General features: G+C 38.9%; 1 protein-coding gene across 8 annotated transcripts in view; it reads right to left on the reverse strand.

Moving 5' to 3' along the window:
- Hecw1 (HECT, C2 and WW domain containing E3 ubiquitin protein ligase 1) overlaps positions 1-13,346 on the reverse strand; it is a 261,545-nt gene that overhangs the window by 125,739 nt on the left and 122,460 nt on the right. For all 8 annotated transcript variants that reach the window (XM_021215544.2, XM_029547490.1, XM_029547495.1 and 5 more), the window contains 2 exons: positions 10,281-10,605; positions 4,077-4,184 (listed from right to left, as the gene is read on the reverse strand). In XM_021215544.2, coding sequence (XP_021071203.1) covers positions 4,077-4,184; positions 10,281-10,605 — 433 coding nt within the window. The remainder of the gene's footprint in view (positions 1-4,076; positions 4,185-10,280; positions 10,606-13,346) is intronic.

Below are 13,346 nucleotides of genomic sequence, written 5' to 3' on the forward strand. Positions count from 1 at the left end.
TCTATATATATATATATATATATATATATATATAATTGTTTATTTTATTTATTTACATTTAAAATGTTATCCCCCTTCCTGGATTACCCTCTGCAAACCCCCTGTCTGATACCCCCCTGCTTCTATGAGTGAGCTCCCCCCACTTACTCCCATAGAGCCTCCACAGGACCAAGGCTCTCCCCTCCCCTTGATACCAGATAAGGCCATCCTCTGCTACATATGCAACTGGAGCCATGGGTCCCTCCATGTGTGCTCTTTGGTTGATGGTTTAGTTCCTGGGAGCTCTAGTGGATCTGGCTTGTTGATTTTGTTCTTCATATAGGGTTTCAAACCCTTTCAGCATCATCTAATAAGATGATGTATTTTTTCTCTTTGTTTGTTTACATTGTGGATTATGTCGATGGATTTTTGTATATTGAGCCATCCTTGCATCCTGGGGTGAAGCCTGTTTGATCACAGTGAATGATGTTTTTGATGTGTTCTTGGATTCAACTTGAAAGAATTTTATTGAGTACTTTTGCATAAACATTCATAAGTTAAATTGGTCTGAAGTTCTCTTTCTTTTTTGAGTCTTTGTTAGTTTAGGTATCAGGGTAACTGTGGTCTCATAGAATGAATTAGGTAGTGTTCCTTCTGTTTCTATTTTATGGAATAGTTTGAAGAGTATTGGTATTAGCTCTTTTGGAATGTCTGATAAACTTCTGCAATAAAACCATCTGGTCCTGAACATTTTTTGGTTAGGAGACATTTAATTACTGGGTCTATTTTCTTATGGTTATGGGTCTGTTTAGATAATTTATGTAACCTTGATTTAAATTTGGTATGTGGTATCTGTCTGGAAATGAACCCATTTCAATTATATTTTCCTATTTTTTGTAGTACAGGCATTTGAAATAAGACCTAATGATTTTTTGGATTTCCTTAGTTTCTGTTGTTATGCCTCTCTCTCTCTCTCTCTCTCTCTCTCTCTCTCTCTCTCTCTCTCTCTCTCTCTCTTTCTGAACTTATTAATTTGGATACTATCTCTGTGCCTTTTCCTTAGCTAAGGGTTTGTCTATCTTGTTGATTTTCTCACAAAACAGCTCTTGGTTTTGTTGATTCTTTGTATTGTTCTCTATATTTCTAATTGATTGATTTCTACTGGGTTTTGCTGGATAGAGTAATCTGGGCTGACATCTGTGGTCTCTCAAGCTTTGAAAGACATCTATTCAGGATCTTATGGCTTTTAGATTCTCTATTGAGAAGTCAGGTATATTCTGATAGGTCTACCTTTTTATGTTACCTGTTCTTTTCTTCTTACAGCTTTAAATATTCTTTCTTTCTTCTCTAGATTTAGTAGTTAGACTATTATATGGTGGGAGGATTTTATTTTCTGGTCTAGTCTATTTGATGTTTTGTATGTTTTTTTTATATGATTATAGCCACCTCTTTCTTCAGGTTAGGGAAGTTTTATATGATTTTGTTGTAAACATTTTCTGGCCCTTTGAACTGGAGATCTTCCCCCTCTTCTATTCCCATTATTCTTAGGTTTATTCTATTCATAGTGTCCAAAATATCCTGGATGTTTTGGTTAGGAACTTTTTACACTTGGCATTTTCTTTGATAGATGTATCCACTCCTCCTACGGTATTGTCTACACTTGACATTCTCTCTTCCATCTCTTGTATTCTGTTGGTGAAAGTTGTGTCTGTAGTTCCTATTATCTTTTGTAGGCTTTTCTATCTCCAAGTTTGTTTCCATTTGTGTTTTTCTTGTTGCTTCTATTTCCATTTTTAGGTCTTGGACCATTTTATTCATTTCCTTCACTTGTTTGGTTGTATTTTCCTGTGTTTCTTTAAGGGAATTATTTATATCTTTTTTAAAGGCCTCTATGATCTTTATGACATGAGATTTAAGGTCATGGTCTTACTCCTCAGGAGTGTTAGGATATCCAGGGCTTGCTGTAGTAGGAGAGCTGGCTTCTGATGGTGCCATATTGTATTGGCTTCTGTTGATTTTGTTCTTGAGCTTGCCTTTTGCCCTCCAGTAGTCTCTAGTGTTGGTTGGCCTGAGTGTCCTGTGTTGAAGTAGGCCTCCCAAGAGGCAGCTGTGTACTGGGTTAGAGCCAGCTTCTTGGGAGGCAGGTAGGGTGGGGCATGGTGTGCTGCTCTTTGAACACTGCTGGTACAAGCATGGTCCAGAAGGATGATGGAGCTCTGCTTCTGCGGGGCAGAGCTCATAGCTTCTAGGCTTCCTGGGGTTCTTGCAGGTGGGGCTATTGAGGCACAGGAATGGAAGTGTCTCACTTGTGTATCTCAGGTTAGAGCCAGCCTGTTGGGCATGGTTAGGCAGGGTTGTGGGGTGGGGTGCAATGCACCACCCTGCAACCCAGTAATGGTATTCATTACAACAGCAGAAATGTGATACAGAAAGATTTTACTGAGATGTGGGGGTTGTTTCAATTGTTAAAAATAAACTCAATATTGCAAAAAAAAGAGATTATTACTCCAACTGAGGTGTTTAGATAAGGCAAACTTTAGGTTTTACTGGGAGGGGAAGATTAAAACACCATCATAAAAGTATTACAAGATAGGAAAGATAAAAATATTTTAATTCCTGTCTATAACACAAGTTTATAGTTGGATAAAAATCTCATATTTGATATTTCTTAGACTATTATAAACCGGACCATGTGGGTTTTATGCCTTTGGACTACTTTGTGGAATAATTTGAATCTTTGAGCTAGAAAAGTCATTGAGTGCTGTGTGCAGATAATAAAATGGGCCATTCATATGCACACATAAGTCAGTAATGCTGAGGTAAATACAGACAGTGGAAGTTCAGCTTGTCAAGCTTTGGATGGAAGCAAGCTACCTACCAGGATCTGGGATAGAAGTTTTTTTTTGGAATAAGTGTTGGCTAAAAAGGTCTAGTGGTATTATGCCCATGTCTTGAGGACAAAAAATTGGATTGGCAGGGAATACATGGTACATATGATATTTATTGGGGGAGGGTTGATTATAATCAAAATGCAACCCATGAAATTTTGAAAGAATTTATATGTGAATAGTTAGATATATGTTATATACTACATATTATATTAATTATATATTACATATTACACATTATATACTACACATTACATTTTATGTATTTTATACTATAACTATATATCATATATTATACATATATGGTTACAGTAAGCAAATTTAAAGAAAAATGCTTTGTAAACTTAATAGCTGTATCTTTGCATCTATCATTAAGAACTGGTACTATACTTTGACACTTGTTTTTTTTTTTAATGTCTATTTCTCAGTTATTTACCATTTGGAAGAAAGAAATAGGTCTACAGTAGGAAATGCAAAATAAAAGGATGTTTTTAAAAAAGATAGTCTGTACTTTTATGTGTGTATTATCAAATGTGTTACCCCTTGTACAGGATACCAAATTTACAGGAAGCGCATCTATATGGGGACCTATAGAAATAATCCTATCACAACTCTAGAAAGGATTTATTTCTAAGGACAGAAGAAATTTTAGAAAATGTATCAGTAAGGCGCAGTACCAAGTTTATATATCCATAAATGTAAGAGGATAAATAGTCAAATATAATCTGAATACTATATAATTGTAGCAAGATCCAGAAGCTGGCAAGGGGAATGTGAAATACCACCAACATCCTAGAGCCATGGACAGCGAGCCTGGAGGAGTGTGAGTAAAACAAGGGCAAACTAAAAGGCAGGACCATGGTGAGATGACATGGTTTCATCCATCGCTTAATTTAGACAAGGTGCGAAAGCATAAAGGGACATATATTAAAGTGTCCTGAGTCTAAAGGCTTGTGGACATGAACAGATACCTTCATAATATTAAAAGAGTGACATGGTTGGATTTGCTTGGCTATTTGCAACTCTCGTAGATCTACTGAAAATCATTTTAAGGCTCTCATTGAACCCGCCTCTGCTTTTACATGGCTCCTAAGCAAAGGCACCTTGCTAAGTGGAATCACCCCAGTAGAACTAAAAAGAATGCAACTTAATTCTGCTCCACCGTGTCTGCTGGGCCACAGGAATGTGAAATGTGGTGAAAGTACTCACATTCCACAAAGTAAGAGCTGGCATCAATCTTCCAAATGATCTGGCCCCTGTGAGAACCATTGACTCCACGGTTCTTGTAATCCAGAAAGTTTTCAGATGAGACTTCACCTACAGTGCCGAAGGAAAAGGGGAAGCAGAGAAGCCCATCAGCCAGTGGCATATTTAGGTGCAGCAAAGAAAAAGAGCAAAGTATATAAATACTAACATTTGGAATCATATGGAGAGTTGGGACTATTCAAAGACACCATCAGAACAGAGCATTTTTTTCCGCCCAACACGTGGCAGAGGAATATTCTTAGTTCTTAAACGTCTCGATAACCAGGGAGTCATAATCACTGACAACTACTGCAATGGCTCTTAAATTATTTTTTAAAAATAGTTCTTAGTTGTATAAAATATGTGAAAGTCTTCTTAAAATGTTTGACTTGTTCTTCATTTGTGAACGAATAGATTTAGAGATGTCTGATGGCGCTTGCCTTCCAGAGTCCAGCTAGCTCTCTTGTAGACTCTGTATCACTTCATATCATCGCATCTTCATCCTGGCCCTCCTTACACCTTTTATTTTTAAAATTTCACCAAACAGGACTATACAAGGTAATTTGCAAACAGGTATATAATGTGCTCTAATTGTACTCGCATCCATACCTTGCTGTTCTCTACCCTGCTTGTACTAATTTTCTTCATTCTCCAGTTTGTTTCTATTTTACACACACACACACACACACACACACACACACACACACACACACACACANCACACACACACACACACACACACACACACATGCTCACACACACACACACACACATATATTAGTTTAGGACCCACAACTGAGAGAAGACATATAACATTTTTCTGTCTGAGACTGGCTTAATTTGTGTATTATGATGACCTCCAGTTTTGTGCAAATGACATGACTTCATTCTTCCTTCAGATAAAAAATCTATCTATCTATCTATCTATCTATCTATCTATCTATCTATCTATCTATCTATCTATCATCTATCTATGTATCATATTTTATTTTAAAATGTGTCTATTTTGTTTTATGTACATTGGTGTTCTGACTGCATATGTCTCTCTGAGGGTGTCTGACCCCTGGAGCAGAGTTACTGACAGATGGGTGCTGCTGGCAATTGAACCTGGGTTCTCTGGAACAGCAACCTGTTCTTTTTACAAATGAGTCATCTTTCCAGGCATGTACCATATTTTCTTAATCCATTCTCCTGTTGTTAGACACTGGGGTTGGTTCTACAACTGTGCTATGGTTAATAAGACTGTGACTAGTAAGCATTAATGTGAATGTGTCTCTGTGATAATTGACTTGGACTCCAAGAAAATATATGTAGGTCATATGAAAGCTCTAGGTTTATGAAGATGTTCCATACTGATTTCTGCAATGTCTAGCATAGGTTATATTCCATGAGCATGGTATAAAGAGTTCCTTATTGTCTGCATCCTTTGCAATATTTGGTATTTGTTCTCTTCATGACTGCTATTCTGAATGGATGTGGTATAATCTCGATGCCTCTTGAATTTGTTTTTTTTCTGATAGCCAGTGATTTTGAACCAGTTTCTTGGCAATGTGTATTTTATTATGCAAGCACTAGCTTTGCTTTCATTAACCAGTTTATTTCTTCTCTTTCTTTCTTTCTTTCTTTCTTTCTTTCTTTCTTTCTTTCTTTCTTTCTTTCTTTCTTTCTTTCTTTCTTTCTTTCTTTCTCTTCTTCTTCTTCTTCTTCTTCTTCTTCTTCTTCTTCTTCTTCTTCTTCTTCTTCTTCTTCTTCTTCTTCTTCTTCTTCTTCCTCCTCCTCCTCCTCCTCCTCCTCCTCCTCCTGTTCATTTTGGTGTTTGATTTTTTTTTTTAGTTATTTGTATATTATAGATACTAATATCTATCACACACAGTTAGTTAATAGTTTCCTTGACTCTAATTGGTCTCAACTTAATATTATATCCTTTATTATATATTATATGAATATACAATTGTCTCAGCACCATTTGTTAAAAAGGTTGTCTTTTCTACAGTCAATATTTTTGGCATCTTAGTAAAAATTGTTTGGTTATACCTACATGAGTTTATTTCTGGGTCCCTATGTATCCATTTTTATGCATGTACCATGCTGCTTTTATTACTATAGCTCTGTAACACCACTTAATTATTAGGTGTAATTATGCCTTCAACACTGTTCTATCTATCACTGAGTCCACAGGAACCTGCTCTATACTATTACCCTTCAAGAATAATGTCTTGCTATTACCTATCTCATTCGTGATAGCCATTCTGTAAATAAGAGCAACCAAATGCTATAATGCTTCAACCCATTGCTAGAGTCCTATGGCCCTAGTTAAGGGCAGCATGTGTCACTTGATAATAATGTCACTGAAGAGTCAATAACACCTTCCTTGTACAGATATCTTTACCTTCTTACAGCAGAAGAAACTAGTGTTTGGCTAGAGAATGCTAGAGGTCATATAATAACAAAATGCATCATACTTTGGCTCTGCTTGGGCATCCTCTGCCTTACTGATGTAGAACAGCACATTCTTGATGCTGTTCAAAATAACAGTGTGAACTCTACTGCCGTGAGAGGCAGCTTCATGTCTGTGGGAGTGCTACACTGCATTTCCTCATCTGGAAATGACAGGTCAGATGAACTCACCCTACATTTATAGATCTAAGTCTGTGACTTGAGCTTATTCAAGATAACATAAATCCAGAGAGTAAGTTACTAAGGATACACATATTATAAACTATTAAGATTCACAGATAAGTTTGGATTGAGAAACTATATTTCAAGTATGTTATTTAAAGTGTTGCCATTCAGCATTAAATAGCATCACAGCTATATGTGTGTAGCTGCTATGACAATAACAAATTGTCAGATTAAGTTTCTGAAATGATGAGTAATGGTTCTTTTGGCTTATCCAAAAATGTCATGTTAAGACCAGATCTTATTCCTTCAAAGTTTCATGAAACTCAATACGGACAATGGTCTCTTCCTTTTCCTAACACTCCCCTTCTCTTCTCTGTGGGGGTGAGTTTCTAGCTGCCTTATTTCTTTATCACTTCCTCCATCTTCCTTTTGTGTTTCCCTCTGCCTCTGTATTTCCCTGTTCCGCTACTAGGGACATTCTAATGCTTTATCCCCCCTCCCCCCATGGAATCTGTGATTGACCTATACTTGCAAGGTAACAAGTACCACAATTTGACAAATTCTAGCATGGTCTATATACTTGAGCTACAGAGGCAGGTGGCAGGAACTGACACACAGACCACAGGGGAATGCTGCTCAGTGACTTGTTCCCATGGCTTACTCAGATTGCTTTTTTCTACCACCCAGGATCACCTGCCAGGGGATGACACCACCCACAGTGTATTGTGCCCTCTGACCTCAATCATTAATCGAGGAAATACTCCACAGGCACACACCCAGGACAATCTGGTGAGCATAGTTCCTCAACTAAGATTCCTTCTTCCCAGTTTACTCTAGCTTGTGTCAGGTGGACTAAAACCAACCGGCTCATTTGTCCTGCTGTGGTTCACACTCAGTAGGTTTCAATTCCTCAGTATCTTCTCTAACATACTTTTCTATTTTTTTCCTTAACTTGACAAAATGCCATCAGTGTTCACAAACTGAGGGGAGAAAATATTATCCTGAGTGAGGTAACTCAGACCCAAAAGGACATGCATGGTATGTACTCAATAATAAGTGGATGTTAGCAAAAAAAAAAAAAAAAAAAGTACAGAATACCAAAGATACAGTCCACAGAACTCAAAAAGGTCAGCAAGCTGAAGGGCCCAAGTGAGAATGCCTCAGTCGCTCTTGGGAGGGAGAAGAAAGCAATCACAAGTGGGGAGGAAGGGAGAGACCTGGGAGGGAAAGTGGAGGGGGGTGAGGGGGCAAGGAACTGGGGGGGGGGGAGAGGGGAACCTGATCTGGTATTGGGTGAGGGAAAAGGACTGAAGCCCTGAAGGCCACCAGAAAGAGTGGAAACAGGCAACCTCGGGAGATAGAAAGTTAGTTGGGGGAACCCTCCAGAATGCACCAGAGACCTGGGAAATGAGGCACTCTCAGGACTCAAAGAGAGGGACTTTAGAGGAAATTCCTGACAGTAGGGAGAGGGAACTTGTTGAGCCCACCTCCAGCAGGAAGACAGGGCATCAAATGAGGGAGAGGGTAACCATCTGACAGTCACAACTCTGACCCATAATTTTTCCTGTCTGAAAGAATTTCAGGGGTAAAAATGGAGAGGAGCCTGAGGAAAAGAAGGTCCAGCGACAGGCCCAAAGTGAGATCCAGCTCAAGGGGTGGTCCCAGAGCCTGACACCATTACTGAGGCTATGGAGTGCTCACAAAAAGGGGCCTAGTATGACCTCACTTCAAAAGACCCAACAAACAACTGAAGGAGTCTGATGCAGATATTTGCACCCAACCAATGGACAGAAGCTGCTGACCCCTGTAGTTGAGTTAGGGAAAGGTTGAAAGAAGCTGAGGAGAAGGACGATCCTGTAGGAGGACCAGCAGTCTCAATTAATCTGGACCCCCCAAGATCTCTCAAACACTGGACTATCAAACAGGCAGTACACACCAGTTGATATGAGGCCTCCGACACACATACAGCAGAGGACTGCCAGGTCTGTGTTCATTCAGAGATGATGCACCTAACCCTCAAGAGACTGGAGGCCCCATGGAGTTTAGAGGTCAGGTGAGGTGAGGGTGGGGACAAAAGGGGGTGGGGGAGCTATGGGATTCGGAGTAGTCTCAGGGTGGACAGGGGGCAGGGAATAAAATATGGTGTGTAAAGAGTTGGTTTAAAGTTATGCCCTTGTGTATGTGCACACACAACAAAAAAATTCCTTCCAGTGATAAATCACATCCCCAGTGAAAGGTAGGCAGGAGCGGGATTGTGAAAAATCTGAAGATTCAGACTAGTGCAAAGGAAGTAATGAATGCTTGCTTAAGCTTAGCTAACTGGAGTCCTTCTGGCTTTACAGACTAAGTCTGCCTAAATGGGGTCTTTTGTCAAGATATCAAAAAGTATGGTTCTATGGTGAAATATCTAGATATTTAGTGTTGATAGTCAAATACACAAATATTATGGACTAAACATGTCTGCTTGATGGGCTGCTGACATTTTTCCATCTCTGTTTTAAGTGGGTGTTATTTTATTTGAAAGCTTGATTTTAAGATCTATTTTTTTCTGGTCAGAAGCTGAATATATCTAGTCACTACTATTTGCGTAAAAACATCAAATGTATGTTGCTTTATTTTTATTATATACATGCACACAGACATACACACTTACATACACATATAATTAATTACACTGTGCAGAGCTGTCAAGAGAATCAAATATTTTCCTAGTTGTTTTCTGACTAATTAGTCAGACGAAATATTTTATCAGAAAAAATGAACCAGGTTATAAATTGCACAAAATGTACATTAATTTCTATATTAGTGAATAGTATTAAATCTGGTGTTGTGCATCAAAATGTGTGAAAGCACTGTACAGATGAGTAATCCTCAACCTTCCAAACATTGTTACTTTTTAATACATTGCCACATGTTGTGGTGATCCCCAACCAAAAAGGTATTTTGTTGCTACTTTATAACTGTAATTTTGCTACTATTGTGAATTGTAGTGTAAATTTCTGTGTTTTCTGATGGTCTTAAGTGATTCCTATGAAAGGGTCATTTAACCTCCAAAGGCGTTGCAACCCACAGGTTGAGAAACACTATACTATAGTATAACTCAGCTGACTGTGGTTTTTAATTACATTGTAGAGTGATATCAGGAAAACTGGCTTCTCCGAGACGAGTTCACCGACTGGTGGTTCAATACCAAATGATCAGCCCTCAAGTCATACACACAAGTAATATTTACAGGATGAGAAGGTTGTATTCAGAGACACTAATGCTACCTATATGATGCATGTATATCCATATATGTACGTTTAACAACATAGAGAAAAAAGGCTGTGGATTTGAAAAAAAACATGATAGGTACATAGAAGAATTTGGAGGGAAGAAATGGAAAGGGAAATTATGTAATTGTATTATTATCTCAAAAATTTAAAGTGAATTATGAATAGAATTTTTGTTGAGCTAACAAACCATTCACATAAGACCTTCCTTTTCACAGCACACTGTCAGACTGTTCAGATGAATCAGTGACTCCATGGATGATAATGTACTCACCAATAAGGTACATGCCAATCCAGTCTCCAGCATCCACTTCTTCCTTGATGTCCCAGTGGATCACCAAATCCTGGGAGTGCCCTATAGAATAGTAGGAACTGCTGACCATGAGTGTAGAGCGGCTGTCTGAAGTGACCAGGTCAGTGTCGCTGGTGGAGCGAGGGATGGTGATACCATCGTGGGCACCATTTCTGATGTCTATGTTGTGGAATTGGTCTGGGTTATAGCTGTACCGGAGGGGTTCTTTGCACCGGCGTCGGCTCTGGGAGTTTCTAGATGGAGACGCCATGGCAGCCAGGCCTAAAAACCTGTTCTGGTACAGATTCTGTAGGAGAAAGGAGACATTGAACAAGGTCAAGAAAAAAAAACAGTAACTCTGTCACATGCTAATAGGTATCAAAAGATGTGTTGAGGAAGCCGCCCTTTGGGGAGATGTGAAACAAGACATATAGCATCCTTTTCAGGACAAGGGCCTTTTCTCTGCATTCACATGGGAACAAGAACAAAGACATAGACACTGTTCTGTTCATGCCCTCCTAGAATCTCTGCCTCTTCTAGCTGTCTTCAATCTAATTGATTCTAGAAGAAGAAGACGACTGTGAGTAGAAGTCCCAAAGAAGCACCATTTTGAGTTCTCCACCTTCTGTAGGATATTTTTATGTTAATGTTGAGGAAGCTGAGGACTATATTTTTTTGTTTGTTTGTTTACTTTCTAATGATTTTCTTCTTTTCATGTGTGTGTGTGTAAATTTGTGTATATGTATTGTATGCACATTCATGTTTATGTATGTTGACATGTAAGTTGGTGCCTTTATGAACAGGTGTTCAGATGTGCAGGCCTAGTGCTTGTGTTGGTAATCTTTGTGTATCACTCTTCCTTCATATCAGGGTCTAGCAATCAAACTCAGAGCTTGCCAATATGGACCATTTGTTTCAGGGATTGCCTATCTTTGTCCTGAGAGGTTGGAATTACAAGCAAACCATGTTAGGTGGGTTTGGAGGACCTGAACTCTGATCCTCTGTCTTGCATGGCAAACACTTTAACTGCTTGAGAAATCGCTTCAGACCAGAGAAAGCTGCGTGCGTGCGCATGTGTGTGTGTGTGTGTGTGTGTGTGTGTGTCTGTTTACACTGAAAGACTAAGAGTCAGTCGTATCTCTTACAGGCAGAGAGATTAGGAAACGGGCTGCAGATAATTAAAATGGCAAAGTTCTGTCCTTTTCACCCTCCTGACCTAAGACAAAGGCCTAATGGGCTTCTTCCTATTGACAGAAGTGCCCTCTTTTGGCTGACCTGCCAAGGCTGGTCCAATATGTTTAAGGCCTGTCCTGAGCATGTCTACCTGAAACTGTGTGCTATCTGCTCTCCTTTCTTTGTTTGCACGGACCAATCCAAAATTGGGCGAGGAGGCCCCATCATAAGCCACCACAATCATCAAAAATCTGCAGCTCTCCTGTGGAAAAAATGGATTTTAGTTCCAAGCCCCTCTCTATCCTGCTAAGAGTCTTTCTACATGCCTTGTGGTGTGCATGTATGTATGTGTGTGTGTCTGTGTACGCACAACATGTGCACACACATATGTGCTCATTCATTATAAAGATTTTTTTTTACATTGCTGTCTGCTATGTGAGATTTTCCTCCTTTTCATTTTTTTAAAAAAAATATTTATTTATTATATGTAAGTACACTGTAGCTGTCTTCAGACACTCCAGAAGAGGGAGTCAGATCTTGTTAAGGATGGTTGTGAGCCAACATGTGGTTGCTGGGATTTGAACTNTGCACCTTTGGAAGAGCAGTNGGGTGCTCTTACCCGCTGAGCCATCTCACCAGCCCCAAAATTGGACTTTTTTTTTTTTTTTTTTTTTTTTGGTTTTTGAGACAGGGTTTCTGTGTAGCCCTGGCTGTCCTGGAACTTACTTTGTAGACCAGGTTGGCCTCGAACTCAGAAATCCGCCTGCCTCTGCCTCCCGCGTGCTGGGATTAAAGGTGTGCACCACCACGCCTGGCTCTGCCTTTTCATTTTTTAATTGGCAGAAAAATAAACAATATCCCTAGATGGTAACATTTTCATATGAATTTTAAGCAGGCCCTGAAAAGATTTTAAAGTGTTTCTCTTTTGTTCAGACATAAATTCTGTTGCTACTGTTTCATAGAATCCCCCCAAAGAATAACCATTTCAGTCTGCTGAAATTCTCAAATTACAATAGTAATAATGGTTTACATGGTGAGAACAAAGACATAGATGGAAACATTGATGGAATAAGACGTTTGCTGGTTAATACTGAATTGTAATATGGCATCTGCCTGGAATAAGAACGGCAATCTAAGTATGGCTCTAAAAGACTATACTCTGCCACCCATCCAGGCTTCTCCACTATCCGATGAAGGTTTAATGCAATATATGACAATTCAACAGTGTTATAAACATGGAGGGCTGTAAATGTAGTTTTGATTAATTCACACTGCAGGCAGGATATGCACTTGCTCAAAATATGCTATGATATCCCTTTGTATCCTCTTCCATTTTCAAGAAAGTGAATACACTTTCTAATCAGCCATTCCACCCTCCAGCAAAGATTGCTGTCACTGTGATGTTTTTTTGCTTGTCTACTACTCCTATCTTTAAAAAGCCTTAGCCTCTTTGTAGCCTCCCATGCCCTGGCATAGCCTTAGTCTCTTTATAGCTCTCATGCCCTGGCACAGTAACTAGTATTTTATTTTAATCAAAATATTCTTTAATGTGACGTAAATAGTTTATTGGGCCTTATAAAAATAAAATACAGAAAGATAAGAAAGAGACAATAAGTTGTTTACAAAGAAGTGTAAACATTTCCTAAACAGGTGTTTTTATTAAAGACTCGCAACTGATTATTTTTTATTGTAATTTCCTGTTTTACTAAAATGTAGTGGGCAGAATCCTGTGAGGTGACTGGATATAAGGCATTTGACACACATGGTTTTTGGTGACCCAAATGACACAGCACACGTTTGCCTAATTACTACTTAGTAGTTATTCCAGTAAGTCTTTTAAATAACTTTTCCTTCAACAAGTGAGTCTTTTAAATT

This window comes from Mus pahari, chromosome 16 (genome assembly GCF_900095145.1).
Source record: "Mus pahari chromosome 16, PAHARI_EIJ_v1.1, whole genome shotgun sequence".
Classification (NCBI taxonomy): domain Eukaryota; kingdom Metazoa; phylum Chordata; class Mammalia; order Rodentia; family Muridae; genus Mus; species Mus pahari.